The 27873-nt window shown below is 43.9% G+C and overlaps 1 protein-coding gene across 1 annotated transcript; it reads left to right on the forward strand.

Moving 5' to 3' along the window:
* The first annotated feature begins 1227 nt into the window (after positions 1 to 1227).
* HAPSTR1 (HUWE1 associated protein modifying stress responses) lies at positions 1228 to 27784 on the forward strand. The gene is made up of 4 exons (XM_069570679.1): positions 1228 to 1907; positions 2597 to 2677; positions 12585 to 12860; positions 24747 to 27784. Exons 1-4 carry the CDS (start codon positions 1682 to 1684, stop codon positions 24989 to 24991), a joined length of 828 nt encoding a protein of 275 aa, XP_069426780.1. The 5' UTR covers positions 1228 to 1681; the 3' UTR covers positions 24992 to 27784.
* Positions 27785 to 27873: the final 89 nt, after the last annotated feature.

The following is a 27873-nucleotide window of genomic DNA, read 5'->3' on the forward strand; positions in this document are numbered from 1 at the left end:
CGCAGGACTTCTCCAAGCCCCAGTGGCTCATGCTCCCGCGCCGCCAGCGTGTGACGGCTACCTTTGCCTCTGTGCCGTCATCGCCCCTTGATAGCGTTGCTTCTCCCCTAAATCCTGAGTCCCCCGGGTATGCCCCCCACCCCCGGCCCGGTGACAGCAGCGCGCAGGTGGCGCGCGCAGCCTGGCTCGGCGGAGGGTGCCTAGGGCGATGGCACACGGCTGAACCAGAAGCCTGCGCATAACTTTCCCCCTGGAAGCGGGGCCTCCCACTCGGCGCGGCTACACGGATTCCGGCCGGGGGCGGCGGGGGAACTGGCGCGTGACGCAGGCGGCCGCATGTGGCCTAGGAGTGTGCCGCTCGGGACAGGTGCGGGGCCGCCACCTCGGCACCCAGGCTCCCGCCCCGGGTTCTTCTCGGCTTCCTGGCCGCTGCGGTCTGGTCTTGGGACAGTGTCCCCGGGGGTGGCATGGGGGCTGGCGCCTTCGTGGAGAGGGGCGCACTTTGGTTGGGGGCGGCCCGGAGGGTCCCCCAGGCGCTACGCAGAGCGAGCAGCAGGCCTCCGGGGCGCCCGGCAGGCTGGTGGGAGGGCCCGCGGGCCTCGCGACTCGGGAAGTTTTTTTTTTTCCTTAAGGACGCTGAGGCTCAGCTTGTCTATCTAAGAAATGGGTGTTTGAAATAAACAGCTGGCAAAGCACTTGCAAATCTGGCCTCGAGCTGGGCGTCTAATTCACCTTCATTTCTCTCCTCCGTCTGGAAGCCCAAAGGGCTGGAGTAGCGGGCCACCACCCCACCACACCCCTCCGTCCCCGCCGCGCGATCGCTAGAATTGACTTTGCATCCCCTGGGGCCTGGAAGCGCCGGAAAAGCCCCCGCGGGGTGCGGTCGTGGAGCCGGGTCACGTGACTCATGTCCGCTGGCTCCTGGCAGCGAGCCTGTGCGCATGCGCACTTATCCCCCCTTTTTTTTTTTTGGTAGGCTCGGACGCCACCACTCTTAGCTCCTCCTCCTCCATCCTTCCTGACATTCACTCCCTTCCCCCCGCCCTTTGGTTACGTCAGGCGGACAGGCCGACTAGCCAATCACGGCGCTGAAATCATAGGCTGGCACGCGGAACCGGTCGGATCGGACCAATGGAGGCCCTTGGAGCGGGCGCGCCCCAACCGGGGGGGGGAGCCGGGGCCAAGTGGGCGGTGCTTCCCCCAGTCAGCATGTGGGCGGGGGAGGGCGGAGACCAGAAGCCGCAGAGGCGTCGACAGCCGCGGCGACGACGACGTTCCTCAGTCTTCGGGGTGGGCTCGGCGGCGCAAGCCGGGCTGCGCGCAGGGCTAGGCGGTTTGCGGCGGCAGCGGCCCTAGGGAGGCCGCGGCGCCATGGCGGGGCGGTAGACGGGCTCGGGCCGGCGAGGCAAGGGGAATCGGCGTTGATCAGGCCCGCGGCGACCTTCGGCAGGGCCCGGGGGTGGGGAGGCCCGGGGAGGGGGTCGTCCCGGGCAGCGCGGGGCCGCGGGGCGGGGCTCGTAGGCCGTCGGGGTGCAGGAGGCCTGGGCCGCCGCGAGGAGCCGTCGCCGCCGCCGGTAGCTGGGCCACGCCGCCGGGCCGCTCGACGACGACGCTCCCGCGGGGGTCCCGCCTGAGGAGGACGCGGCCGCGGCGGCGGCGAGGCCGCGGGAGGCCGCGGAGGATGGAGGAGCGGAAGGAGGAGGGCGAGGCCGAGATCCAGGAGCACGGGCCCGAGCACTGGTTCTCCAAGTGGGAGCGGCAGTGCCTGGCCGAGGCCGAGCAGGACGAGCAGCTGCCCCCGGAGTTGCAGGAGGAGGCGGCGGCCGCCGCGCAGCCCGAACACAAGCAACAGAAGCTGTGGCACCTCTTCCAGAACTCGGCCACCGCCGTGGCCCAGCTCTACAAAGGTGAGGGCCGCCGCCGCCGCCATCTTGCGCCCCCGCGGGGCTGGCCGGCCGTCGGCGGGGGGACAGCCCCGGGGTCGGGGGCTTGGGCCGCCGTGCCGCGTCCCCGCCGCCCCCTCCCCGCAAGATGGCGCCGCGGGAGGCGGGCCCTCGGGAGGGGCTCGGGGTGGGGGGGCGGCCGGGGCCCGGCTCGGGGCGGGGTTGGGGGGCGCCTGGTTTGGGGGCCGCACCCCCGGCGGGGCTCAGGTTAGGGGGTCCCCTGCCCGCTTCTGAGGCCGGGTCGCCGGCGCCTCCCCGGGGCCGGGGAGGGCGAGGGAGGAGCCCCCGGTCACAAAATGGCGAAGGGAGGAGGCCCCGGGGCCCTATTGTGCCGCAGCCGGCCTCGGGGCGGGGACTGCGAGGGGCCGCCTCCCTCCGCCGCGCCTCGGCCCTTGGCTGTGCCCCCCTCGCCCTCCGCCCCGAGCTCCGGCGGCTCCCCGGGCCGCCCCGCCGCCGACCCCCTCTTCTCGTCGGGCCCACCACCCCGCGCGGGATCACGAAACTTGAACAAAATGGCGAAACCTAATATGGCCGTTGCCGAATGATCGACGCCCAAGTTTCATCGCTTGTTCTCTTTCTCTCTGTGTCTTTGTGTGTTTCTCTGTGTCTCTCTCTCTTTTTTTGTCTTCCCTATTCCTTTCGTCGTTTTTCAGACCGGGTGTGTCAGCAGCCAGGACTTTCTCTGTGGGTTCCCTTCCAAAACGCAGCCACCGCCGTCACGAATCTCTACAAAGGTAAAGAGAACCTGCAGCCTTGCCGCTGGCGGGGGCGGGAGGAGGGCAGCCTGCGTCCGGGTTTCGGTCGGGTGTTCTGAGTGCAAGGGCCGCCTCGATCTCGATCGCCGGAGTGTTTCCTGCCCCGGAATCCAGCCACTTAAGTCTCAGTAGCTTGCAACTGGAGGGTTCCGCTGCTGTGATGTCATCTCCAGATAACGGGAGTCTCATCTGGGGTCGTTTGGCCCCCTCGCCCGCATTTGGCTGTGTCTGGGGTACTCTAGGGGGCTTCCCCGATGGCTCAGTGGTTAGATGTAGGAGACGTAGGAGACTCGGCTTCAGTCCCTGGGTCAGGAAGATCTGGAGAAGGAAATGGCAAGCCACTCCAGTATTCTTGCCTGGAAAATCCTCATGCACAGAAGACCCTGGCAGGAGCCATAGAGCCGCAGAGAGTCGGACACGACTGAACACGCCTGCAAGGAGCACGCTAATGTCATCATTGATAGGCTTGCTGCGCGTGAGACCGCCTACCAGTCCCTACCCCAGGTCCCAGATGGTAGTAGTGCCCAAGTTGAGAGGCCCAGCACTCCAGCCGGCCAGACGTGCTCTTTGGGCATCTGGGGAAGAATTTGTCTCAAGGACAGAAGTGGGAGGGACACTTGTTTTTGGAAAAGGATCTCGTGGAAGGCAGTTTCCTGCAGGCCCTGCATTTAGGTGCATTGGAAACTAGCCAGTTGGAATAATCTGTGCTCACCTGAACATGCTGTTATTTCCTAGCAACTGCATCAGATATTTGCTTTCAGAGCTAGTTTCTATTTGACATCTCATTGTAGGTAGGAAATCTGATCGGTTTGAGTTGATTGGTGTTTTTTGGTAGTGCCTTTATGCAGTTAATCCCACCCCCGCCACCATATGTGCCTGAATATTCTTGCCCATTGCACTCTCAGTAACAGTGGGTTTAGATTTTTGTGTATTACTCGATTTTTGAAGATTTGGAAATTTGGGTTTGATTTTTGGCAAGGTTTCTGTGGAAAAAGGAATTGAATTTGAGTGTTAATCTTAGTAAAAATGTAATTAAATGCTTTTAAACGGCTAGAAATTGCTGATACTTGCAATAGAGCTTTGTGCATTTCAGAATTATCAAAATAGGTTGAAACAGGCTGTGGAGCAGACTTGATTCAGATTTTCATTCTTGTGTAAGAATGAGCAAATTAAAATAGTACTCTTTAGAGCAAATTAAAATAGTACTCTTTAGGGGAAAACGTCCTTTATTTTGGATTTCCTGGGTTGATCTTGCAGTTTTTTGGGATGATAATTTGAGAATGTAAGATTAAACTGGTGAATGGAATGTTAATTTCAGGGAATAATGAACTAATAGTGCAGGCTTACTGAAAAAAGGGAAATGATTAAATGGTGTCCCAGTGGTCAGCTTTGATTTTATGTAGCTGATTTGCTTAAAATTTGACTTTTAGCATCCATTACTACTTGAGGGTTTTGAACGTTGTCTGGAATTGCTCTAGGTTTCACCCAAACAGGAAATTTTGAAATAATTGTTGGAGCTCATTTTTTGGAAAATTCCAGTTTCTGGAAGTATAATTTACATACAGTAAAGATCATTCTTTTGAGATGTATAAGTTGAATTTGACAACTACTTTGTTAGTAAATAGGATATATCTATCCCCTCACCCTTGCCCCTGGCAAGTACTGATTTGATTGTTGTATGTATGGTTTTTGCGTTTCTTTAATTTAGCAAATAGAACTGTGTAGTGTGGAGTCTTCTGTGACTGGCTTCTTCCACTTTCCATGTTTCTGAGATGCTCCATTTAGTTCACATTGTTGATAATAACAAACAGTTCAGTAACCCCCCCTCCCCCCCACCTTCCTGACGGGCTTCTGTTGTGTGGAGGTGTCACAGTGTATCCACTCAGTTTTAGCAGTTATTTTTTAGTTTAAGTCCTTTTTATGTGCCAGGCTCTTTGACTAGGGAGGACATACACAGATAATGAATGTTCTACGATTTTGGTGCTGTTGGTGTGCTTCTGGAATGTATCTCCTTAGGACTATAGCTGGCAGTTTTCTTTAGTGTTAATTTTTCATGTTAAAAAAATGGATTCAGAAGCTGAACTCTGAAATAATCCCTAATTTACTTGATTTGAAAATGCTTCTTAACGGTGTTTTTCTTTGTTCAGAAAACTTGAAGAAAGACATTGAATTCCTTTTTAAACAAACATGAAATTCTTGCATTAATTGCATATGCTAGATTGTCAGTCCAGCCTTAGTTTTATTTTTTATCCTATTTCTGTAAAATGAAATACATCCCCTTTTACTATCCTCTTTTTACCTGAGGAGTGGTTAATTGTGGTTTGTGGAATTTGGTTGTGTAGCAGTATTTTTCTTTGTTTAGTTGATTCAAGGAAAGTGTGGATGAGCTCTGCAGGTCCTCACATTCTTCCTCCTTTTCAGGGTGTGGTCTTCAGAGAACAAGAATGCAGCTGTATTAATAATTGAGCACTTTAAATAGAATCAATAAAATTAGCAAGGTAGTGTCACAGTATATGCAGCTGTAAGTAGTGGTATATTTAGTCACAGTTCTGATTCAGTATCTAAATGTAATTTCCAGGAGGGGGGTGGGTGGGGAGATGGTTTTGAGGGATCCCTGTAAATGGACAGTGCTCTTGTACTTTGTATGATTAAGCACTTATCTTACAAGCTAAAAATGGCTCATTTTGCCTCACCCAGCCTGGAGAGAGGTTGGCACTTTTACTAGCTTCTTGATAACAGCTACAGTGAGTGCTTAGGAAAGTCAGAGTGAGGTAAAAGTCTAGCAGAGGGCCCCTTTTGATTGCCTGTGGGGTTTTGAAACATGGAACGTTCAGTTGGTTTGGTTACATGTGGCTGGAGACTTGGAGGAGAGTGAGTTGGGGCATCTCAGTGTGGATGGAACTCAGCGAAATGGAGTGCATGGTTTCCTCCCACTTCACATACTAAGTTGGGTCAGACATGGGCATCCTTGGAAGGATGAAAAGGGAAGAACGTTCTGATGACTGGTGGTGGTTTCTACTTTGACTTGGTAAATTTAAAGGAAGTGCTGTTTGTTAAATATTCAGTGGGGTTGTGTCCCTGGCTTAGTACATTTTTTTGATCCCTACAACTAAAAGAGAGTTAAGGTTTTTAATTTAGTCCAGCTTGATGCTTATCTGAGAACTGCTTGGTCAAGCCTGTCTGCCTCTTAAATCCACCTCCCGTTTCCTTGGCTGACTGGTTTCGATCTCTCTCCTGACTCATTAGTTCGAAATTGCTTCTACTGTCAGAGGCTTATGGTAGTGGCCATTTCCTGGAGGACAGAGCTGTCCTGTGGAGCCTCCTGGTCATCGGACATGGGCACTGTGCTCCGCTGGCTCTGCAGCAGTCACCTGCGAGCCAGTGCTTGCCTGCACCGCTTCTCACCCTTCTCTCTGTCTTATTGCTCTCAGCTTTGTCATGTCTTTCCTGATTTTTGTCTTATGTTAAGCTGTCTGCATTTTAAAACTGTGTCTGAAACTTGAGTTGCATACTGACTTCTACCTTATATGTTGATCTTATGATATAGTTTATATTAAAGAGGTTTGTGGTTTTCTCCTTGCACAGCTTTTGTCCTCAAGGTGTGAATCTAGCAGCGCTTGCAGAAGGCCAGGGCATCATTATCATGGAGTCTTCCCCATGATGCCTCCAGTTCAGAGTTGAGATTGTTCTTTCTACTTAGTTATATGACCCTGGAGACAGATAATGTAACAAAAACTATTTGACTATAATGTGCGTTCATTTTCTCAACTGGAAATAGGTTTAAGTACCCACAACTTAGCAACCAAGCTCTTAGTGTGGCATGTAGTGAGTCTTCAAGTGAGGACTGTGTTGGCGGTCACAGACTACGAGTTGGTCCTGTTTTTCAGATAATGTTTCTGGCTGTGGACTGTGCTTAACATGAAGGGAAGAAATTTCCTTCTGTTGGAATAACTTGTGGCGTGTCTTCATCTTTCCTTAAGAGGGCTAAATGTAAATAGAATTGACAGGGGAGAAAAACGGTAGGATGCCCTTTAATGTCCTTAGTTTTGAGACATCTTGATGCCAGATCCTCTGTGGTATGTTGTTCTCACTTCAGTGTGGCCCTCTTGGGTTTGTATGTGAACTAAAGTGAACAGCACGTACTAAAAATTTGTGGATGAGGGGTGTTTAAATAACTGGTCAGAGAAAGTATAATCTACCTGCAGGCAGATACTGAAGTTTGAGCTTATGTTTTGACCTTGGAGTTGGTTTGTAACTCTCCTGCTACAGAAAACCATTGAGTTTTGAGACTGTTGGGGCTTCCCTGTTGGCTCAGTTGCTAGAGTGCCTGCAATGCGGGAGACCTGGGTTTGATCCCTGGGTCAGGAAGATCCCCTAAAGAAGGAAATGGCAACCCACTCCAGTATTCTGGCCTGGAGGAGCCTGCCAGACTACAGTCCATGGGATTGCAAAGAATCTGACCAAACTGAGTGACTTCACTTTTACTTTGAGAGTGTTCAAAACATCTTAGTATGGATTAAGATTACCCAGAGTCTCACTAGGCAGCAGCCTCAGTCATTACCATTATTGTTTATCTGTGAAGAGTTACAGAAGAAAAATCGGTTTCTTATGTGTATCTTCTCTGTAAAAGGTTTTGGCTGCAGAGACCAGAAGATAAAAGTCAGGCTGGACATGGATTGGCTGCTCTCTAGCTTGAAGCCTGAGGGTGGGATTGACTGAACCCAGTGGCTCAGCCCTCCCTCCTCTGCAGCGCTTTTCCTCCCATGTGTGGATCTACCCCTCTGGGCTTTATCATTAGTCTAGTTTCAGTATATTAGCCCCTGGAGAAGGAAACGGTAACCCACTCCAGTATTCTGGCCTGAAAAATGACATGGGTTTGGGGTTGTACAGATTTGAGACTAAACCAAACTTTCATCATTTGAGCAAATGTGGAGGAAGGTTTCCCCAGAGCTAGCCAGAGACTTGGAATACCTTTAGGAGAGGGAGGACACAGACTGGATGGCAGGCAGGGGGCCGCTTGCATCCTCCCTGAGTCCTGCCATTCATGCTAGGTGAGGATTTAAGTCAGTGCATAAGTTACCTAGAAGTTGTTTATTTTGGATACTATGTTACAGAATGTATAGAAACTACTTCCTTAAAACAATTGAAAAACTTTTTTTGACAGGACTCAAATTATTTCTAATGAAACATTGTATATATATATATATATATATATATATATTTTTTTTTTTTTTTCCTAGAGCAGAGTAGTTGGTTAGTGCAGATTTAATTCTAAGTTCAAATGTTCTAAGTTGTTAGTATTCCTTGGAAATGCACTTTGGTCTATCTGGTTTTCTGGTTTGTAGGTCCCCTAAAGATATGGAAGATGGCTTCTCTGTTGTTGAGGAAGAAATCTATTGTAGAAAGAGCTTTCGCTGTCTAACTTTGGGCAAGGCCCTTTGAGCCTCAGTTCCAATTCCTTGTTTATGAAATTGGGATATCTGCTTTGGTTAACTCATACATGAAATCTGGTTATGTCTGTTTCATGTAACAAAGTTTTGCATTTGGTCTTCGTCTCAGAAATCACGGATCCTTTGCCTGCTATCCCTTGCCAGTGGTGGAAAAATGAGACTAATAAAAATTCTTTGAGTTCAGTGTCAGCTACTTGCGTTGTTGTTCAGTTGGTAAGTTGTGTCCGACTCTTTCCGACCCCATGGACGGTAGCATGCCAGGCTTCCCTCTCTTCCATTATTACTTTAGCTATTACTTCGGCTACTTAATATAAAAACTTTTTTTTTCAATACGAAGCAAAGATGTCTACTGTTTCTTGTATGAATCAGTTTGTTTTGACTAAGGAAATGAATGTGTTGTGATTAGAGGTTAGATTGACATTTTGATGCCCTTGGGCTTTTCCTAACCTTCACGCTTATGGCTGTTTGCTGCAGTGGCTTTGGCATCAGTAAAATAGTGTTGGACACAAGACTCTGTCCCACAGCTTTCTGTGCTCTGCCCTTCTAGAACTTGGTGGTCTAGTTGACACAGTTCAGATGCATTCAAAGCAGTCTTTGGCCGAGAGCTTTCTGGAGGCCATCTTTGAGTATTTATTATCCTACTAGATCCTAAAGTAACCTGTGATTAAAAATCTAGTCTAGTTATTCCTAAGATTCTCCAATGAGCATTTTATCTCTTCCGCTTAGTTCAGAATGTGATAGGAAGGTTTCATTTTCAACCAAATAACTCTTCAGAATTCTTCAACATTTGTTCAGTTGCTAAGTCCTGTCTGACTGTTCCATCCCATGGACTGCAAGAATCCAGGCTCCTCTCTCCTCCCACTATTCTTGGACTCTGTGCAGATTCATGTCCATTGAGTCAGTGATGCCATCCAACCCTCTCATCTCTGCTGTCCTCTTCTCACCTTTTGCCTTCACTGTTTCCCAGCATCAGGGTCTTTTCCAATGAGTTGGCTCTTTGCATTAGGTGACCAAAGTATTGTAGCTTCAACATCAGTCCTTCCAACGAATATTCAGGGTTGATTTCCTTTAGTATTGACTGGTTTGATCTCCTTGCAGTCCACGGGACTCTCAAGTGTCTTCTCCAGCACCACAGTTCGAATTCTTAACGCTCAGCCTTCTTTATGGTGTTAAAGAACTGTAAAGAACTACAGTGTCAGCATGATATTCTTGGTTTAAGGAAATGATGGAGATTGGGTTAATTTATGTGGTAGTGTTTGGCTTTGGCTTTCAGGATATTTTGTAATGGTATAAGAGCAAATTTATGCCCATGACAGTGCAAAAGCATGTACCTGAAGACATGAATGTTCAGTCTGCTTTTCTGCTCTTGTACCTCTTCGTCTGTTAAGAGTCTGCTTACAATGTGCTTAGTGTGTTCTTGGTTGGTTCTGATGTTGAGACTTGTGCAGAACTTTTGAAGATGAAACGATTGGTCAGTATTTTAAGAGGGTCACAGCTTGTTACATAACTGCTTTTAAAACTATGAATATTGAGTTTTTCAGCTTTGTTCAGCTCTGTGATTAAAGCATCAGCCCTTTGCAGATCTGACTTTCGGGATTTCCTCATGTGTTCAAATCAAAACAAATCACAGCTCTTTATTCCCAGGATTGTCAGGTTTTTGTTTTCTTTTTCTGAAGCCACCTCCCGTGGTTCCTTCTTTTGGCTCTTGAGTTCTGTATCAGGTTCAGCCTTGCTGTCTGTTTTGTCAGGTGTACATTTCCATGCCTGGTTCATCTTACTTTGTACTGCCCGTGCTTGCTTCAGACTTGTTTCTTGTACCCCTTTCATGCTTTCAACTTTTTCCCTATGTACTTCCAGTTCTGGGCTTACCCCCATTTGGTTCTCGAAAAATTAAAATTTCTCAGGTCATTCTTTGTGGAAACAGAAACTTCTCTGTTAAGAGCTTGATTACAACGATGCTCTCAGGTCGGGCAGGTTTGTAGAAACCTGCTTTCTTGTAGAAGCATCACACTGGACAGCTACCCTCATTTTTGTGGTCGCATGGGGGTGGGGTTAGTTTACTCCATAACTTAATTTCTCTTAAAAGTCACTTAGGGTCTACACCCTGCAGCCTTACAAGGTCATCTTAGAGATTATCCACCCTTTATCTAAGGTTGGCTTAATCTAAGTCTTTAAGAGATGGGAAGGCACTTATCCTCTTAAATGCTATTCACTTTTTAAATGGGGTTCATGCTTTGTTTTGTTGATGATAAAATGAGAAATCAGAATGCATTGATTCACACTGTAACTTGGGCATACTAGTAGTGAGACACTGGAGAAATCATTCAGGAGTAGCATTTATATCTGTAAAATTAGAAAGCTGTGATGGAATCTATTCTAGAGTACTCGCATGACCAACTTGTTCCGTTTTTCTTCTTAGCATCAAGAACTGATCATCTGCTAAAGAATAGGCCTTATTATAAAGTTCTGTTTGTGCTACCCTGTTGCTTTTTTAAAAAAATATTTGGCTGTGCAGGGTCTTAGTTGTGGCATGTGGGATCTATCTAGTTCTCCAACCAGGGATTGAACTCCAGGCCCCTTGCATTGGGAACCCAGAGGATTTAACCCCCTGGACCACCAGGGAAGTCCCCATGTTTTTTAATAATGCAAATTCAAGTAGCTTGGGAGCCTCTGTGATGTTTGGATTGTTACCTTTCTTGGGACACAGCTCTTTCTTTAGTCACTGGTTTGCTTATCCTTTCAGCATCTACTTTAGATGTAGCAGATAGAATTAAAATCAAAGCCAGGAAAAGTAATAGAGAAATGATTCTGTGTGTTAAATGAGAATTCGTACTTGGGGAAAGGAACCATCTTCTCTAATGTCGTTAAAGATGTATTAATGATTTTCCTGCTAAGATAACAGCTCAACTAAAAATTGCAGTAACTTAAATTCCCAGGTATTTTTCTTTCAACTGTAAAGCCGCTAAAGGGCAGGCATCATGGTTTTCCTCTGAAAATTTGGGTTCAGTGTGTACAGGGGGCAGTATCTACTGGGAGGTGAGGAGACCAGTCATAGGTTTTAGGACAGGGTCTTTTGGGAATGGTTAGAAGTTACAGAAAACTGTTGGGAACTGGAAGCAGAATGAAAACATTCCTAGGGAAATGAGTGTGGCTTTTTGTTTCCGCAGTGCTATTTGGTTTTGGTGACTAGTCAGTCAGTATTAGTTTTCCCTTAAATTTTTAAAATATTTGCTACAGTGTGTGTGTCTGTGTCTGTGTATGTGTGTTCAGTCATGTCCGGCTCTTTGTGACCCTTGTCTGTCACGTGGGATTTCCTCTGGCCAGAATGCTGGAGCGGGTTACCATTTCCTCCTCTAGGGGATCTTTTAACTCGGGGATTGAACCCATGTCTTCTGCATCTCCTGCATTGGCAGGTGGATTCTTGACCACTGCACCACCTGGAAGCCCTGCTCCTGCTTTTAGTGTCCAGTTCTTGATGCTGAACCTGTCAGTAGGAGTACCTGTCTGAAGCGACACGGTACTTGCAAGGAGAGCACAACCTGAGTGACTTGTGGCACTGTTCAGTCATCTGTTGAAGGATGTGAATGCTCCTGGGTAGAATTCCTGAGAGTTCGTTTTTCTGAGATGACAACATAGCTTAGTGGTTAAGGCCCACAGACTCTGGACCAAAAATTGTAGCTCTTGAATCCTGTGATGGTCACCCAGGGCCTGTTGCCTCAGTTGCACTGAGGGGACGGTAGTGCAAGGTATTCATGTACCTTTTTTCTCAGGTGAAGCTGGGCAAAGTAATAATAAACGTTTAGTGATTTACCCATTGTTAGCATTGTTAAATACTGGAGAAGGCAATGGCACCCCACTTCAGTACTCTTGCCTGGAAAATCCATGGACGGAGGAGCCTGGTGGGCTGCAGTCCATGGGGTCGCTAACAGTTGGACATGACTGAGTGACTTCACTTTCACTTTTTACTTTCATGCATTGGAGAAGGAAATGGCAACCCACTCCAGTGTTCTTGCCTGGAGAATCCCAGGGACGGGGGAGCCTGGTGGGCTGCCGTCCCTGGGGTTGCACAGACTGAAGCGACTTAGTAGCAGCAGCAGCAGCAGCAGCATTGTTAAATAAGCTAGGTTGCTTAGGTAGTTAGCTTTTTAAGAAACATTATTAAAATGCTAATAATTTGGCTAATAATTAGTCCTTTTTATCTGATTTTTTTTTTAAAAGAACAAGACAGAAGTTCCAGGATTGTGTGATGTGTTGACTGAATTTAGGCAGTTGTGATTAGATGTCATGTATAACATTATAAACATGAATGAAGTTCAGTGGAGCCCCCTACTTAATGATACTCATTTTGGTGAATTTGTAAAATGGTTTTCTGTAGGAGGGAAGGCGCCTTGGCTCTACTGATGATCATGTATCTTTTTCTTCTTTTTTTCTAACAGAAAGCGTGGATACTCATCAGAGAAGTTTTGATATTGGAATTCAGATTGGCTATCAGCGACGCAATAAGGATGTGTTGGCTTGGGTTAAAAAGCGCAGAAGAACTATTCGTAGAGAAGATTTGATCAGCTTCCTGTGTGGAAAGGTTCCTCCACCACGAAATTCTAGAGCTCCCCCAAGACTGACTGTAGTGTCCCCTAACCGAGCTACTTCAACGGAAACTAGCTCATCTGTAGAGACTGATTTGCAACCCTTCCGGGAAGCCATAGCTCTGCATGGTAAAGCCGTTTAAACATATTTCTTTGGAAAAATGGTTAAGAGTGTGTCTGTGGACCCAATTTCACATTTAGGTTTAGATCCAGATATACTGTTTTTTGTCTATAATAGAACCTACTTGCTCTAGAAATGTTTTAAATAGAATGTAAGCTAAGAACTTACATGGGCAGTTTTTGAATGTTAGCCAGCCTATCCTAAAAACTGTTTTTGGAAGTTAGTTTGAGCTGATTGGTGTTATAATAACTGCATCTTTTGCAACATTGATTAGAATTTATTGCTTTACACTTCTGTTGTACATACTCTCTCACTCTTCTGAGTCAAAGAGGAAGTTCTTGTGCCGTAAGAATTCTGTCGCCTATATAATTGCCTGGAGAGCCTAGTCAATGACAGGCAAGTAAGGCAGGTAACTGTCTGGGGAGTTCCCTTGGGAACTCCCTTTGTTAGCTTAGGTTATTGAGTGTGCCTGCAGAGGGTGAGTGTTGATGGGCCTGAGAAGGAGAGGACAGATGTGAGAATAGTTAGGTTAGCTTTCCTTATGTCTTGTCCGGAGGGCCTTGCTTGATAGTCAGGCCTGTCAGAGGCCAATTCCATCTCCATCTCCCCAGCGGCCAGACCTGCTGTCAGAGGGCCTTCTTGGCTGATGGGTTTAAGTCCTACTGGAGAAGCCTGGGGAATGTAGTCAGTAAGTCTGTTGTTGATTGTTCTCTAATGCAGGCTTCCAGATAGAAGTGGGAGAGGTATTCTATAGGTCATTCAATACTGCTGTAAAAATACAACCACAGAATAGCAAGACTTGGTGTTGAAGCCAAGATGAAAACATGGATTGTGCAAGTGACTACGCAGATAGCAGTCATTAGTGAGTTAGGTCATGAGCCTTGTTAAAAGTTAACATTTCTGGACCGCAGTGGAGGTCATCTAAAATAAAGGAACCTGGTAATAAGAAGTGGGATATATACAAAGAGCTTCTGTATCATCGAAGCTTTAATGCTTGCAGAGATTCTTTTTCTCTTTGGCAAGCATTGCTTCTTTATACCTGAAACCCCATTCAGAACATGGATTTGGGAAAAGTGTTGTTATTTTTCCCTGTCCTGATTGTGAGTTTATGATTAGTTAAAAACACAAAAACATTTTATTGCAAGAAAGTTCATGATGTATGGATGAAGTACTTAAGACTGCTTGCTGTTCCTAACATAGTGGAATTTTTGAAACTCAGGCAAAATAGAGATTGATCTGTTCTATTGAATTAAAAGTTTCACATCTTTTACCACTAAGTTTGGAAAAAATTACTAGGCATGTACAGTTTGTCAGATTAATTGTAGTGCATGTTAGTATTTGATGTAGTTGTGTTTCCTTAAACATTTTGATTTTCTTTGTCATCCAGTGGATATACGATTCATTCCATTTCTCTTTTAAGAGTGTCTTTTTTCCTGTATTATACGCTTAGAGAAAACAATTTTGAGAAACATACATAAATGCCACCCTTGCTATAAAACCTTTAGTGCAGTTGTGCACATTGTAAGGAGGACAAGCCAGGAGCCCACCCCCCACAACTACTATATTCTCCAGCTCCCATTCTGTTTTCTTAAATTGAGTTCGTTCAACTTTTGTGATTTATTATTTTACTGAACTTTGGGAGTTTTAGTGTTGGTGTAATTTTAGGAAGGTACTATTTAAAATTTTGATTTGTGTTTGAATGTGAGGGTTTTAAAAAGTTTAATTTTAAAGCTATCTAAAAAAATAACCTTCCACTTTGATAGATTTTTGAAGTAGTGCCAATACAGAATATATTGGATTCCTAGGGTTCATGCACTGAATTCACATAGTTAAAACGTATATTGGATTCCTAGGGTTCATGCACTGAATTCACATAGTTAAAACGTATATTGGATTCCTAGGGTTCATGCACTGAATTCACATAGTAAAAACGTGAAGTTGCAGTGCAGTAATAGAGGAACTTGTAAAGAGTATACAGAAATAAGTTATGGAGTTTTGTGCTCTTTTGGTTTTAAAGAACATCCATGAATTGAGAATGCTAGTCTGAATTGAGTATTTTGAGTAATTTAAATGATTTCTAATAATAGGACATTATTAACTAAATTGTAAATTAGATTAATGGCTAACTTTGTAACCTGGTGTCCTGATGATCTGATTTATTGAATAGTTTCTAAATTGAAGTCTAAACTATTCAGATATTTTGAAATATATTTGGAAATATCCTAATTAGGGTGCATGCTTGTCAGAATTTGGCTTTGCATATAATTTACATTGCCAGATCTACCAAATGTGAGGTCAGATTGAAGTTCTTGGGGTTCTTTGGAGGGAGAGGCTACATTTATGAAGTTTTGGGGTCCTGGGGGAAGTAGGAAAAGAATTTGAGTCCAACTTTAAGTTTCTAATCAAAGCAAACATTGTAGGAGGTCATGTTTGTTTATTCTTCTCTACAGATGACCTCATGTCCTCACAAAAGAGGACAGTTACTCTTGTATTTTTTTTTTAATCAGCTTCTAAATTCTCATTTCCACCAATGCTCCCATATATGCTTAAAATTATTTGAATAAAAATGGCCAAGACATAATTGTTGAGTATTTCATGTTAGACAGTGAGGGTCTAATGATAAGGTCCTTTGATAAATACCCCTCATGACCTTAGACTTAAATATGCAATTGCAACTAAAAGTATTGGGTCAGCCATAGGTTCTTTAAATGAACCTTTAAATGAACCCAATACATCAGTTAATAGTTACCAAACAATTTCAATCAAAACTGTCAGCTAATGGTTACTGAAATTTAAGGAATATAATCTAGTGCTTTATTTTGGCGCTTGTTTGCAGCATATGTTGTTCATTTTCTGTGTACATGATATGTCCTCATCTGGATGCTAAACTCATGGAAATCAGAGAAATGCGTATGTGTTTGCTGTGTTGATGACTCCTTTTCTTAATCATGCTTGTCTTAAAGAATATTATCTAAAATTTATTGGGAACTGGATTCATAGCTGGCATCTTGTTTTTATGTAAACAGATTGCAGATAGACCAAAGATCATCTGGATCATTTTGTGGTTCCCTGCCTGTCTTCTGATTAGCCTTCTCTTAGCCATCCTTTCTCTTCTAGAAATTTTCCTTTTCTGGTCTTCTCAGTAGGCTTCTTTGACCTCTGACCTTTCAGTGACTTAGGGGAATAGGTTACATTCCCCTGGATTTAGCTGTTAGCTACCTCCTGCAATCCCTTTAAGGGATTTTTAGTCTTAATTTCTAAAATTTGTCCTTACAGTTTAGATCCTCTCTCCAGACTGCTTAAACATGTATACCCTGTTGTGCCCTGGCCTACATCTCCACCAGGGTATCCCCAACTACAGCAAAAACATGTTTTTTCCCTCATTTCTGCACTCAGCAGATGTGTATGTGGCAGATACTGTGTAGTCTCTAGGGAATATATGATTGAATAGGGTGCTTCCTTTTCTGTTGAGGCCAGTGCACACTTGGATAATTGATTTTAATCTCATATGTAAGGGTGTTCTGGGGTCAGAAAAGAAAGTTCCACAGTGTGCCATAGCGATAAGTTCAGAGAAGGCTTTTCTGGAGGAGGGGAGCCCTGGGCTCTTGGAATCATCTCCTGCCTGTTCTTGCTTCCCAGTCCAAGTTGACCCATTCTCCAGTCCGTCTTCCTGGGACCACTGGAGTGATCTCTGATCTTGTTGCTTCACTGAAAAATAACGTTCATTTCCCTGTGGTCTGTAGGATGAAGTTAGAACTCAGCATGACATTGTAAGGCCCTTGTCAGTTGATCTGACCTTGGGTCAGGTTTCTTAGCCGTATTGTATCATCATCTGAATACCTTCATGGTTTTTTCTAAGCTATCTCTTCTGCCTGTTGATCCCTTCAGACTGATGGAACGTCTCCTCCGGGATGAAGCTTGCCTTCAGTCTCCCTGTTCTCTGGTCTTCCCTGAGCGGGGCATCTGTTCTCCTTGTCCGTAGAGTGGGGGTGTGGTGGGGCAGGGCTGTGTCTCAGAGCTGCTGGCTGTGACAGAACCTGGGATAGATATGTCCTGAGCCTGACACAGGGTTCAGAGGTCTGTTAAGTCAACAGAGCAGAGAACTTTTACAGAGAGTTGAGGCTCACAGATTTCCTGGGTGACTGCAGTATGAGGGTGAGGAGAATGGAGAACAGAGCAGGTGTATCTTAGGACTCTAGGACTCTTGCACAGTCAGCTCTTCACCCTGAACAGCTGAGGCTTGGAGTGGGGCCTGAGGGTGATGAGGCACCATTAAAGCAGTCCTTTCAGTGTTAGGTCATGTCAGCATCCTGCTGGGGGAGGGCTGTCCACATTTACCCAGGGTTATTGCTATCTTATTGAAGAAGAAAGGCTTATTTGACTAAAATTGACCAGGTCAGTAAACGTTTGAATAGATATTCCAGATCTATCTGGCTCCCAAATTCAGTTACCTCTATTTGTACATTTAGGGTTCCTTATACCTTGCCGTCCCCCGCCCCCCAGCAGGTCTCTAAGCTTATTTTTCTTCCCTAAACACATTAGAACATGCTTAAGTTTGGTATTTCTTCCTTGGGGTTTTCCCCATAAGTGAATCTGGGTACATAGGCTTGAAGATGAATGGCTTGTGACCTCTATTTCTGGTTTGTTTCAGCAGGAAGAGTATTCAGGCTTTGTACCTAGGCTGCGTTCCCAGTATGACCTTGGGCAGGGTGACCAACCTCTCCAGGGCAGTCACCTCTGAAAAGGTGACGTGTTTTGTTTGTAAGGCGATACATAGAGTGAGAAGCCAAGCGCAGCACCTAGCCTTTACACAGGTAAAGTGTTCTTTGCCTTGAGAGGAGAGGACTTCCGGTTAGTTCCAAGTCCTGTGAGCGCCCTGATACTCCAAAAACAGGCCTGGAGCTTAGGTGACCTTTGAGGGTCCTTTGCCTCTCCTTTTAGTAAGGGGGGCCTTTTAAATGTGCAGTTACTCAAAAGGAAGGGACAATTTAAAATTTAGTGTTAACTACCTATTTATATTATTACTTACTAAGATCTTGAGCTTGTTTCATGTTGGTATAAGCTGGGGAGGTTGGTGGTGGAAAGATTCTGAGCTGACTTGACTTGTGCTGGGTCTAGAAAGCCTTAGATTGAAGTATAGTCTCCTCAGAGGAGTTCTGTTGGTCATCATGGGGATTAGATGAGAAAGATCCAGAGTTAGAATGGGGCCCAGGTGTGGAAGAGACCTGGATGGGAGAGGATGCTGCAAGTCAGACCTCACTCATTTGCTAACTCCTTGCTAAACCTTGCTCTTGCTCAGATCATCTTAGAGGTGGTCTTTGTACGTTTTGAGCTCTGGTTCAGACTGTTCCATAGAAATCTGAGACACTTGGGTTTAGTTCCAAAAATCATTTTGATAACATTCTTAACTGCAGTACAGGGAACTAATCCCATTGGGCCTGGTTTGACTTTGTAAAGTTATTCAGTTCACACAGGGTGTGCTGTTAAAAGAGTGGGTAACTGGTGGGGGAACCATTGCTGTCACTGGCATTTGGCTTTAAGATGCCTCCTTGCTCAAGTTCAAGTTACTTCCATGTTGTTTAAACATCAGTGGACTACTATGTTTGTAAGTACTGAAAGGGTCTTAGGCAAGTGCAGGCAATCTGGCCTTTGATATGATACTGGAGAATTCCCTCCCTTGCCAAAAGGGAAAGTGTTTTTAAATTTGACGTTTTTTGTTTCGTTCTGAGATAATGTGTTGTTCGTTTAAGAAGAAGACATAGTATTTAGTGTGGGTTGAAGTCAAGCAGTTTTGGTTTGGAAACCCTTGTGCGTGTGTGCATGTGTCTTTGAGTGTGTTTGGCTGGCTAACTGTGGTATGCAATTAAAATCCTTTTGTGAAAGGTGTGGTCATTTAAAAATGTATATTGTCATTCTGTAGTCTTTCCTATTGCCCAGCATTTACTGAGCACAGTAAATAGCCAGGCATTCTGATTTTCAGAGGCTAGTGATAGGAGCAGATGATACAAAGATGAATCACATAATCTCTCAAGGAGTTTCTAGCCTAATAGAATTGTATTATTAGTCAATTTGAGGCATGTAATCCCAATCAGATTGAGGCACAGATCCGTCATTTTAGGAGTTAATAGCCTCCATATCTGGTTTCTCTCTTATGTCTAACAAAGTCTTTCTGGCATATGTGGTGATCCTTAGTCTCTTAGATCATTAAGGTGCTTGACAAGATTCTTGGATCTGGAGAGACTGAGTGTAGGGCCTTAGAAGAAAAAGGCATTCATTTGAAATCGTATTCAGGGATATAAGGTTAGGTAGACATCTTTACCTAGAAAAAAAATGTAAGGCAGATTCCTAATTTGTCATAAAATGGTTCCCTGCTTCCTCTGGTGTTTTGGAAAGCTGTGATTTTAGGCAGTATGGACCAGTAGGATTTTCTTTCTCCTTTGAGCACAGGTTCTGTTGCTTTTGTTATTTTTGTCACAACATTTGGCCTGTGTCTTCCTGGTAACCTTGAGATCTGTACATTTAAGAAGAAATTTGAGTATTGATGCTTGGTTCCTGTCTCTTTTTCTATCACTTTTTATTTCTTCCATTGATAAAGTTAAGTACATAGAAACAAATGTTGATAGTCACACAAATACTTAGGTTAAGTTCTTTTAAATTGATGGTACAATATGAAAGAAGCTTCTTGGCCGTTTCAGTTGCAGAGAATAGACTAGAACTGGCTTGTGGGGGGATTTATATCCAGTCTTTCAGAATCCCTTTTCCACATCTTGCCCTCACTCCTAGCACAATGTGTGGAACACAGTAGGTTCTTAATAAATGCTTGTTGAATGTTACATTCTGCATCTTCCTGAAATAACAGAGAACTGTCAGTAGTTATTTCACAGTAAGTGTTTGCAAAACTTATTTGGGAATTAAGATGTAAGAGATTAATGCACCAAAAGCAAATCTCATCTCTTAATTGCTTTAAATTGATTATTTAAAATAATCTTTAATTGAAACTCTTCTGAAGGCTGGAATTTTTAAATTATAGCCTTTGTTCAGACCAGCCTCTGAGAAGAAAAACAATCAAGGCAATTAAGATAGCATTAAATTTTTGATGAAAAGTTGGCATTTTCTGTTTATTAACATTTAGATATTAGCTACTGAAGTTTCTTGGAGATAGGGCTTAACTAAAGCTGCCAGCATTAATGATACAAAACTTGCAGTAAAATTTTCTTGGACACTTTTTTCATTGAGGTGAAAAAGGAGTCCATGTAGCCAGGCCTTAAAGCCAGTTTACTCACCTAGTACTTCCTTAATAATCCGTTGGTAGTTGTGAAACAGTTTTAATATTTAATTTTTTTCACTAGTTTTCTGATTTAATAATACTGATTTCTTGGAAGATTTGAAAATTTCCAAAAAGTGAAAAATTCAGTATCTTGCTGTCCCACTTTACAGAGATAACTGCAGTTAAATGTTTGGTGCATTTTCTTCCAGTCTTTTTTTTTTCAATGTATAAATATTAAAATTATTTCATAGCTGAGATCATACTGCATATATGGTACTGTATCTTGCTTTTTTCATTTTAACGTCGTGAGCATTTTTCCCATGGCATTAAAACTGTCTGAAAAATTGAAAGCATTTTGGGCTGTCAGCATAACTGAAAATGTTTTCTTGGTGTGACACATGTATCTTTGTAATTGGTTTGATTTAGTGTGCTTTACTTCAATAAAAGTTCAGAATTACAATTCACAGATTGGGGTGGGGAGTGGTATCTACTTCAAATTACCTAAGTCTTCCTAGTAGAATGCACTTTTCCCTGCTTGAACTTCTCCCCCCTGTGCACTTAAAACACGACATTCACTCACATTGCTTGCCTGAAACCTCAGAATACAACTGTGTGCAAAGGGAGTTGTTGCCATTTGAATAGTGCAAGTTATTTCAAATGCAAGAATGCCAGCTTCTTAGGGCTTCCAGTCAGGATGTTAATCAGTTGGTCCAAGTCGCGGGGATTTCACATCCCCCTTCTGCCCGAGATGAGAGAGCCCGAGGGTCCTGGAGCTGCGCTGAGTGGATCCGCAGTAAACAGTGAACGGTCGGCCTTGTCTCCTCCAGGGCGAGGCGTGCAGGTGCTGCAGGAGGCTGGGCGGCCAGCGGAAAGGGTAGAGGCCGCCTCGAGGCCACTTCCAGGGCTGCGGGTCGGAGGAAGGGAAGCTGGCTGGGTTCTGCGTTTGCTTTTTGTGCCTCTGTGTGACCTAACTATGTGCTGGTAAACTGGAATTACATGTAATTAATTCTGAAAACAGGATTTTCTTATGATCCTGAGCATGACCTTGGTATGAAAATTATAGTTATGTGCTTTTAACAATTTACCATGTAACCTAGATTCCTATAACCTGGACTGTAACTTTTGTTTTTGCTCCCGTGGGAGCTTTCAGAGTATGATTAAATCCTCCTAATTGTTTTTTTTTTTTTACCCCCACTCCTGCACTAATCATTTAAAAGGAATGCAGACACTTTTTAAAACGATTAAGTTTACCTTGTATTAAGCAATGGGGACTTTTCTGTCTAATGATACTGCTTGTTCTACTGCTTTTTGTCAATTGATATTCCCACAGCCCTTTCGAAAAAGTGTGTTTTGGTAGAAATTAAGTCGTATGCCCTTGGGCCATACAACTTAGTTTTTAGTTCTGAAGCATGTTTAGATTCTCTGTACTTGTATAGGCCTGTGATTGTTTATGTGGCTTAGCTAAGGTTTCCTAAAGCATCTCCTAGTAGCTGTCACTGGTTTATAAAATAAAATTTGGGTTGTTTAAAATACATATATTTTTGGTTGTTAATCTTAATTTTTTTGTTTGACCCTTGTGATGAAAAGTCTTCTTTTGGGGAAGATTAGTTAAGTTAAACCTTGAAAAGAAGTTTCACTGCTGAGAGTAGAAAATACAGTAGGTAATGTTGCACATTGTGACTTCTGCTTTAGCTGTCAAACTAAGCCCAGGGTCATACACCCAACAGAAAAAAGATTGTGGTTTTCTGGAAGTTACTGGGGGAATTTTCAAAAGGACCGAATTGATGTTTTAAAATCTCTCTTCTTTCTTCATGGAGGATAGCAGTTGAAGCATTTGTTTGAGGTGACTCTTCACTTCTGATGGAGCGTTTTATGAGCCTTGAATGTTAAACATACAGCCACGTGGCTCCTACATTAACAGGAAGGTCATTGGACCGGAGTTTGTTCTTTCTGGGGTCTCAAATGCTCAGGGGATCCCGAGTTTAATTACTGAAATAGCCCAGTTTATTGCCGAGGGCCTATATTTTGCAGCATAATTACCTTAGAACCTCCTGCGTTATGAAACAGGTATGAAAAGGTGGTCTCAAGTATGTGGACACTTTCAGTAATATGTTACAGGATGCGAGATTAGGAAAAAGGCACAGCTGTCCCCCTCAAGGGGTTTAGTCTTGATGGAGAACTTAAAGACAAAAGACCAAACCCAGCAAGCTGGGAATAATTGAGTGTTATCTTCATGACAAAGACATATAAGAGAGCCACGTGGGTGTGTTTCCTGACATTGGAGAGGTGAATAAACATCAACAGCTTTGGATTTCAGAGTGAGGGGTAAAGCCTTGAAGCATTCTGTTACGTGCCAGACACTGTTACGCTCACGAGAGACAGATGAACAGGTACTGTCTGGGGAGAGAGGAGCAGTGGTGCTGTGCTATGTGACATCAGCCCAGGGTGCTCCTTTCCTGTTTTACTTTTCTTTAATAAAGTTGTGTGAGCTAGGGAAGAAGCAGTGTGGGTTTTTTCCCCAAAGGTGTTAGGTTTGGAGGACCAACAGGCAGCTAGAAATTCGGATGGGCCCTTGAGCTCAGGAAAAAGGTCTGTTCCTGTGGCACTGATGTGGGAAATGACTCCTGTAGGTAAGCTTCAGGGGCCAAGGCGTGTAGCTGGCTGACGTCAGCCAGACGGACAGAAGAGAAGGCCACTGAGGAAGGAGTGGGCAGGCTGAGAACAGGAAAGAGTTTCAGAGAGATAGGAGAACCGGGCAAGTTGCCCAGGATGGGAGACGGAGGTGGGAGGGACTTGGGCTTCACGCAGTGGGGAGCAGATGTCGGAAGGCAGGTGCAGACCAGGCCGTTTTTAGGAAACGCAGATGAGTTGATGCTGGGAGTGAAGGATTGAGTGTTAGGATGGGATTGAAGAGAGCAGAAGGGAGAGGAGCCACAGAGACACTACGAGGTAGGCTGGAACCCTAAGTTCCTGAGGCTACTTCCGTGCTGAAAGAATTGAGATTTGAGGAGGTGGATAGAGTTAGGAATTTAGATTGTGCTTGCGTCTTGGGTCCCGGCTTTTGCTTGCTAGCTGTGTGACCTCGAGTGGCTTACTTATTAACCTTTTAACCTTGGTTTTTCATCTGCAAAAGCGAGAGGATACGGATCTCAGGGTTATTCCAAGGATGAAACAAAAAAGTGCCTGACCCAGGAAATACTCCAATATTAGTGCATTTGTTTATTTTTAATGGGCACTGGCCTTGGAAAGGCTTAGAGCCAATGAGAGATGAGGTCAGATTTCCCCTGGCCACTAGCGGAAGGGTGAGAAGGTGCTGCTGCTGCCAGAGGTCTGGTTGGTTCCTGCAGGATGGAGTTAAGAGCAGCTTAGAAAGGGAGGTATGGGCTTCATAGAGTACCTGGGAGGCGGTTGGGGCCTACCAAAGATGGGTGGATGTTCACGGGCTATTTGTAGAGTGACAACGGTGTCAAAGGGAATTTAAACGCTTTGGTATGGTAAGTGGAAAAAGGATTCTCTGTTCCCTAATGATCAAATTTAAAGTACATTTACAGAGTAAATTAGAATGGGTCCCTAGGAAATCAACCTTTAAGCTGACTTGTTGAGATAGGAGTCCTGTTCTTTGCGAATGTTGATTATACTAGATCGTATCAGTTCAGTCAAGCAAAGAAGAAATCCATTATGAGACTCAGCCCAAGGGGAAGTTCATGAGAAGGAAAATCCAGTGAAGTCAGGTTATTGAATTCAAGGCTGTGGCATGTCTCCTGGCCCCTCTCATGCCTTTCACAGGTGTATCCCGAGCATTTAGAAGCAGAACATCCATTTGCCTCCTTTAACTGTTCAGGGGTCTAAGGAATGAGTGTCCAACCATGTGTGCTGAAATGCTTTGGATTTAGTAACTCTTAACCTTGAATGCAAGGCAGCAGGAATTTTTATACCACCCTTGCTCTCCCCGCTTCTCTGAAGGATTAGAGATGATGTTGTTAGGCTGTCCCGAGTACAGTCCAGACCTTGGGGTGAGCATGTAGGTTGATTTGTCCAGGGCAGAACCACTTTGTATCCGATGTCCAAGGATCATTCTTAATAGTTAGGGACTGCTTTTAAGGCTCAATAGTGTATTGTTTTAGATGCTAAATTATAAAGTGACTTTATAGAGATGTCAGAGTTGAGTCCAGTCAGGGCTGGAAATGCCTGCAGGCTTCCCCTGTGCGCGTGAGCACAGCACAGGGATCTGTTGGCACAGAGAGAGGACAAGGAAGACATTCTGTTTAAAGCCAGCACCTCTTCCCTCAGCTCTTGTTACAGATTGTGCTTACCTCGTAGAGTAGATGGCAGGATTTCCTGATGGATTTGTACACCTAGGAGGGTACCTGCCATGTATCATAAGCTTCCAGTAATTGGTAGTTATTTGGATTGTAAAATATTGATTAGTATTACCCATGAACATCGCCTGTGTCAGAGCCAGATGATTCATTCCTTCAGGAGAAAAACCGCTCCCCCGGTGAACCCCTTTGTGAGGAAAATAGGCAGACCTCCTTTTTCGCGATGACGACGTTGAAAGTAAAAGTGGGTTGCTTTCGAGAGGGTGGAATAATCGAGCAACTCTTAAAACCTTTTTTCTTCTTCCTAGGTCTTAGTGGTGCAATGGCTAGTATAAGCGTGCGCTCGAGTACCCCAGGCTCTCCTACACATGTAAGCAGTGGATCGAATGCTAGTCGAAGGAGAAATGGACTCCATGATGTCGATTTGAACACTTTCATATCAGAAGAAATGGCACTCCACTTGGACAATGGTGGAACTAGAAAGCGTACCTCAGCCCAGTGTGGCGATGTCATTACAGACTCACCAACCCATAAACGCAACAGAATGATCTAAACTGCAAACATTTTTCACACCCACCATGCTGCTTGAAAGCCACTTGATCCTCAACATATTACTATTATTGCAAAGGAAACATATGAGGCCATCTTCCATTGTTCACTGTTTAAGACAAGTGAATCCTATAGTGGTTGCCATAAAAAGAAAGTTCTAGGTATTTATAGTAGATGCCTCTTGTAACTATGGCTTTCTTAAAACTATAATCCTAGCAGAGGACATCAGATACCGTGTAGTAGGATCCTCATAGGCAAACATATATCCGTTTCAAGGCTAAAAGTGACCTTAACTGTATTTATTCTCAAAGGGAAAGGAAATATCAGATGTTTATTTGGTTATAGAATGGTTTTTTTGGGGTGGGGGGGAGGGTCCATTTCCTGCTGTGTTGAGTATTTTGCTCCAACAGTATTGCCAGGTTTCTAAAATTGTCTAAAACACAAGATCTGGCTTCCTCGTCAGATCTCCAGGCTTCCATTTCTGCAGCAGCACTGTACCACGCACCTGATTTCTCTCTAGTAACAGCGTGCAACTTTGAATTATTATTGAACTGTGCCCTATTTTTTAGTTTTTGAAGCAGTCTATAATTCTGGTGATTGTGTGATGTAAAGAGGTGCTATGACGGTCATGCAATTAATACTCAATACTGAATCAATACACAGAAGTTTATTGGATTCACTTTGTGTGTGTTAGTGCTCTAAAAGTAGCAATATTAAATTGCCCCCCCCCATCAACCCTGTAGGCTTAAAATAATTCATCTTTAAGACAAGTACTACTTCCCAAGCAGGGTACTATCCTTATGGTAAATGTAAACACGATGACTGCATTGATGGAGACCTGAAGTAGAGAGGTCACAAATTCTTGAGAACGGGCTTCCTTTTTGGTTCAGTGTTAGTGAGAGGGAGATGGGTGGTGGGGGAGGCTAGGCATTGCAGTCTTTCACATTCTGTTTTATGGTTTTCATGAATGTTCTGCTTTGTGCAGTTTCCATTGGAATGGGTGAAAGAGAAAGGTCTTTTGTCTGCTAAAAATTAATGTGATCCCAATTTAAATAGCAAAACCCAACTCCACATCCCTCTCCTAGAAAGTGCAGTTTGGAATCTCATTCTGGGAAAAGATGGAATCGCATGGAAGTCCTCTAGATGTTAGGTTAGACCTAAATAAAAGTTCTCATAGATTCCTCTTTTGAGTAAATATAAGACCTCTTGTAGCTACAATGTTTTAGAGCATGTTTCATCTTCATTTTTAATATCTTGAACTGAATGGTAGTCTTTTTAGATGAAGAACTGATGTCAGCCTGCCAGGTACTGTAATTTATTCTACCATATCATTATATATATATCTCTCTCTCAAGTAGGACAGTGAAAACGTTTCCTTGCAAACTTATAGTTCAGTATCAGTTACTTCCTGTTTTTTATCCTTTAAAGACTATTGCAAATCAGTATAAGGGTTTTTCCAGTAATTACTCACAGCACTTTGTTAACGTTTGCAGTTTTCTCTGGCCATTTAATAATCTTTGAAGAAATTTTGCTAAGTTCACCATAATATTCATTGACAGGTGGGATGTGAATGGAAACGTGTGAGCTGGAGTTCTGTATTCACTATAGATACAGCCCTTATTTAAAGAAAGTCAATTCCATGCTAAACCTAGGAATGAAAGTGAGGCATTTCTAAATTTTTGCAAAAGTGGATTTTTTTTTTAATATGATAGGAAGAATTATAACAGTTTATCATTATACCAGAAATGGGCACGCTTATGTATTCTCAATACTTGACACTTCCTTTTGGAATATACCAAGAAATGCATTTGGAGTTATCTTTGTTTTTCTATCTTTGTAAATTTAGGTTCTGGAATTGGGTTTGACAGTGTGAAGCGTTGCTCACAAGAGGTCAGAACTCCTTCCTAAAGGTTTTTGAGGCTGAGGAACACATATTTAATCTCCTCTTTATGCCTTGGGTGTAGTTCCTCTCTCCAAGTTAGTGACAAAAATTTTTTTTGGTGGTTTTTGTTTTAGTTGGTGCTCTGAATCTCAGTACCCTTTACTCTGGATTGTCAAATTTTGATAAAACATGTGCCATTTTCTTTGGTAAGAGAAAGCAGGTCTTCACGTCTGCCAGAACACAATTTATATATTGGCTCCATTAAACTTTTGAAAAACTTTAACATTGTTATTCTTTTCCATTGCATTCAATTCTAAATGCGTTTTGTCACCAGACTGGTTAACTCCTTCCCCATCTCCACCCCATTGCCGGAGACCCAGGAGGTTGAAAGGGAGGTAATTTCTCTTAGGAAAATTTAGTTCTGACTGCTAGGTTTTTTGCAGCCTTTCTTTGTGCCATTTCAGATGCAAAACAAATCATGGAAGATTGCATATTTGTGTGATACTTTTTTAATAACGTTGAATTTTTTTCTTTTTTTCTTTTTTCCTCCAGTCTCTTTGAGAACAGTGTAGGCAGAATTTTAAAACTTAAACAGTTTATGTTGGGGGAACAGAACCTCTTTTCATCTTAAGCTAGATTCTCGAATTCTTTTAGACGTCACAGCTCATGAGTTCTGCTCCTGTCACGTTAACTTGGCGTGAGTGGGTTGGGTTCCCCTCCTTCTGCAGTCTTCCGAGCATGGCTGAGCATTAAAAACTTACATTGAATGTTTAGTATTTTATAGAGCAAAGTGAATGGAAAGCATTTGGCTGAACCTAAAGACCTGCAGTCAAATTCTTCAGTGTGGTTTACCCAACCGGAGTAGTGGTACACACCTTAAATCATTCAATGAATAAATTTTAAAAAAACAAAAAACCCTGGGGCTTGTCTGCAGTTTTGTTTTTGGTCATCACATGTAACTTTGACATAAAATGGAAGTTCAGGCTTATAAAATAACTAGCTGA

Source organism: Ovis canadensis, chromosome 24 (assembly GCF_042477335.2).
Source record: "Ovis canadensis isolate MfBH-ARS-UI-01 breed Bighorn chromosome 24, ARS-UI_OviCan_v2, whole genome shotgun sequence".
Taxonomy (NCBI): Eukaryota; Metazoa; Chordata; class Mammalia; order Artiodactyla; family Bovidae; genus Ovis; species Ovis canadensis.

Coding starts and splice junctions, on each gene's coding strand:
- HAPSTR1 (XM_069570679.1), top strand. CDS start 1,682: ATGGAGGAGCGGAAGGAGGAGGGCGAGGCCGAGATCCAGGAGCACGGG. Junction 2,678..12,584: donor CGTCACGAATCTCTACAAAG/GTAAAGAGAACC, acceptor TTTTTCTAACAG/AAAGCGTGGATACTCATCAG. Junction 12,861..24,746: donor GGAAGCCATAGCTCTGCATG/GTAAAGCCGTTT, acceptor TCTTCTTCCTAG/GTCTTAGTGGTGCAATGGCT.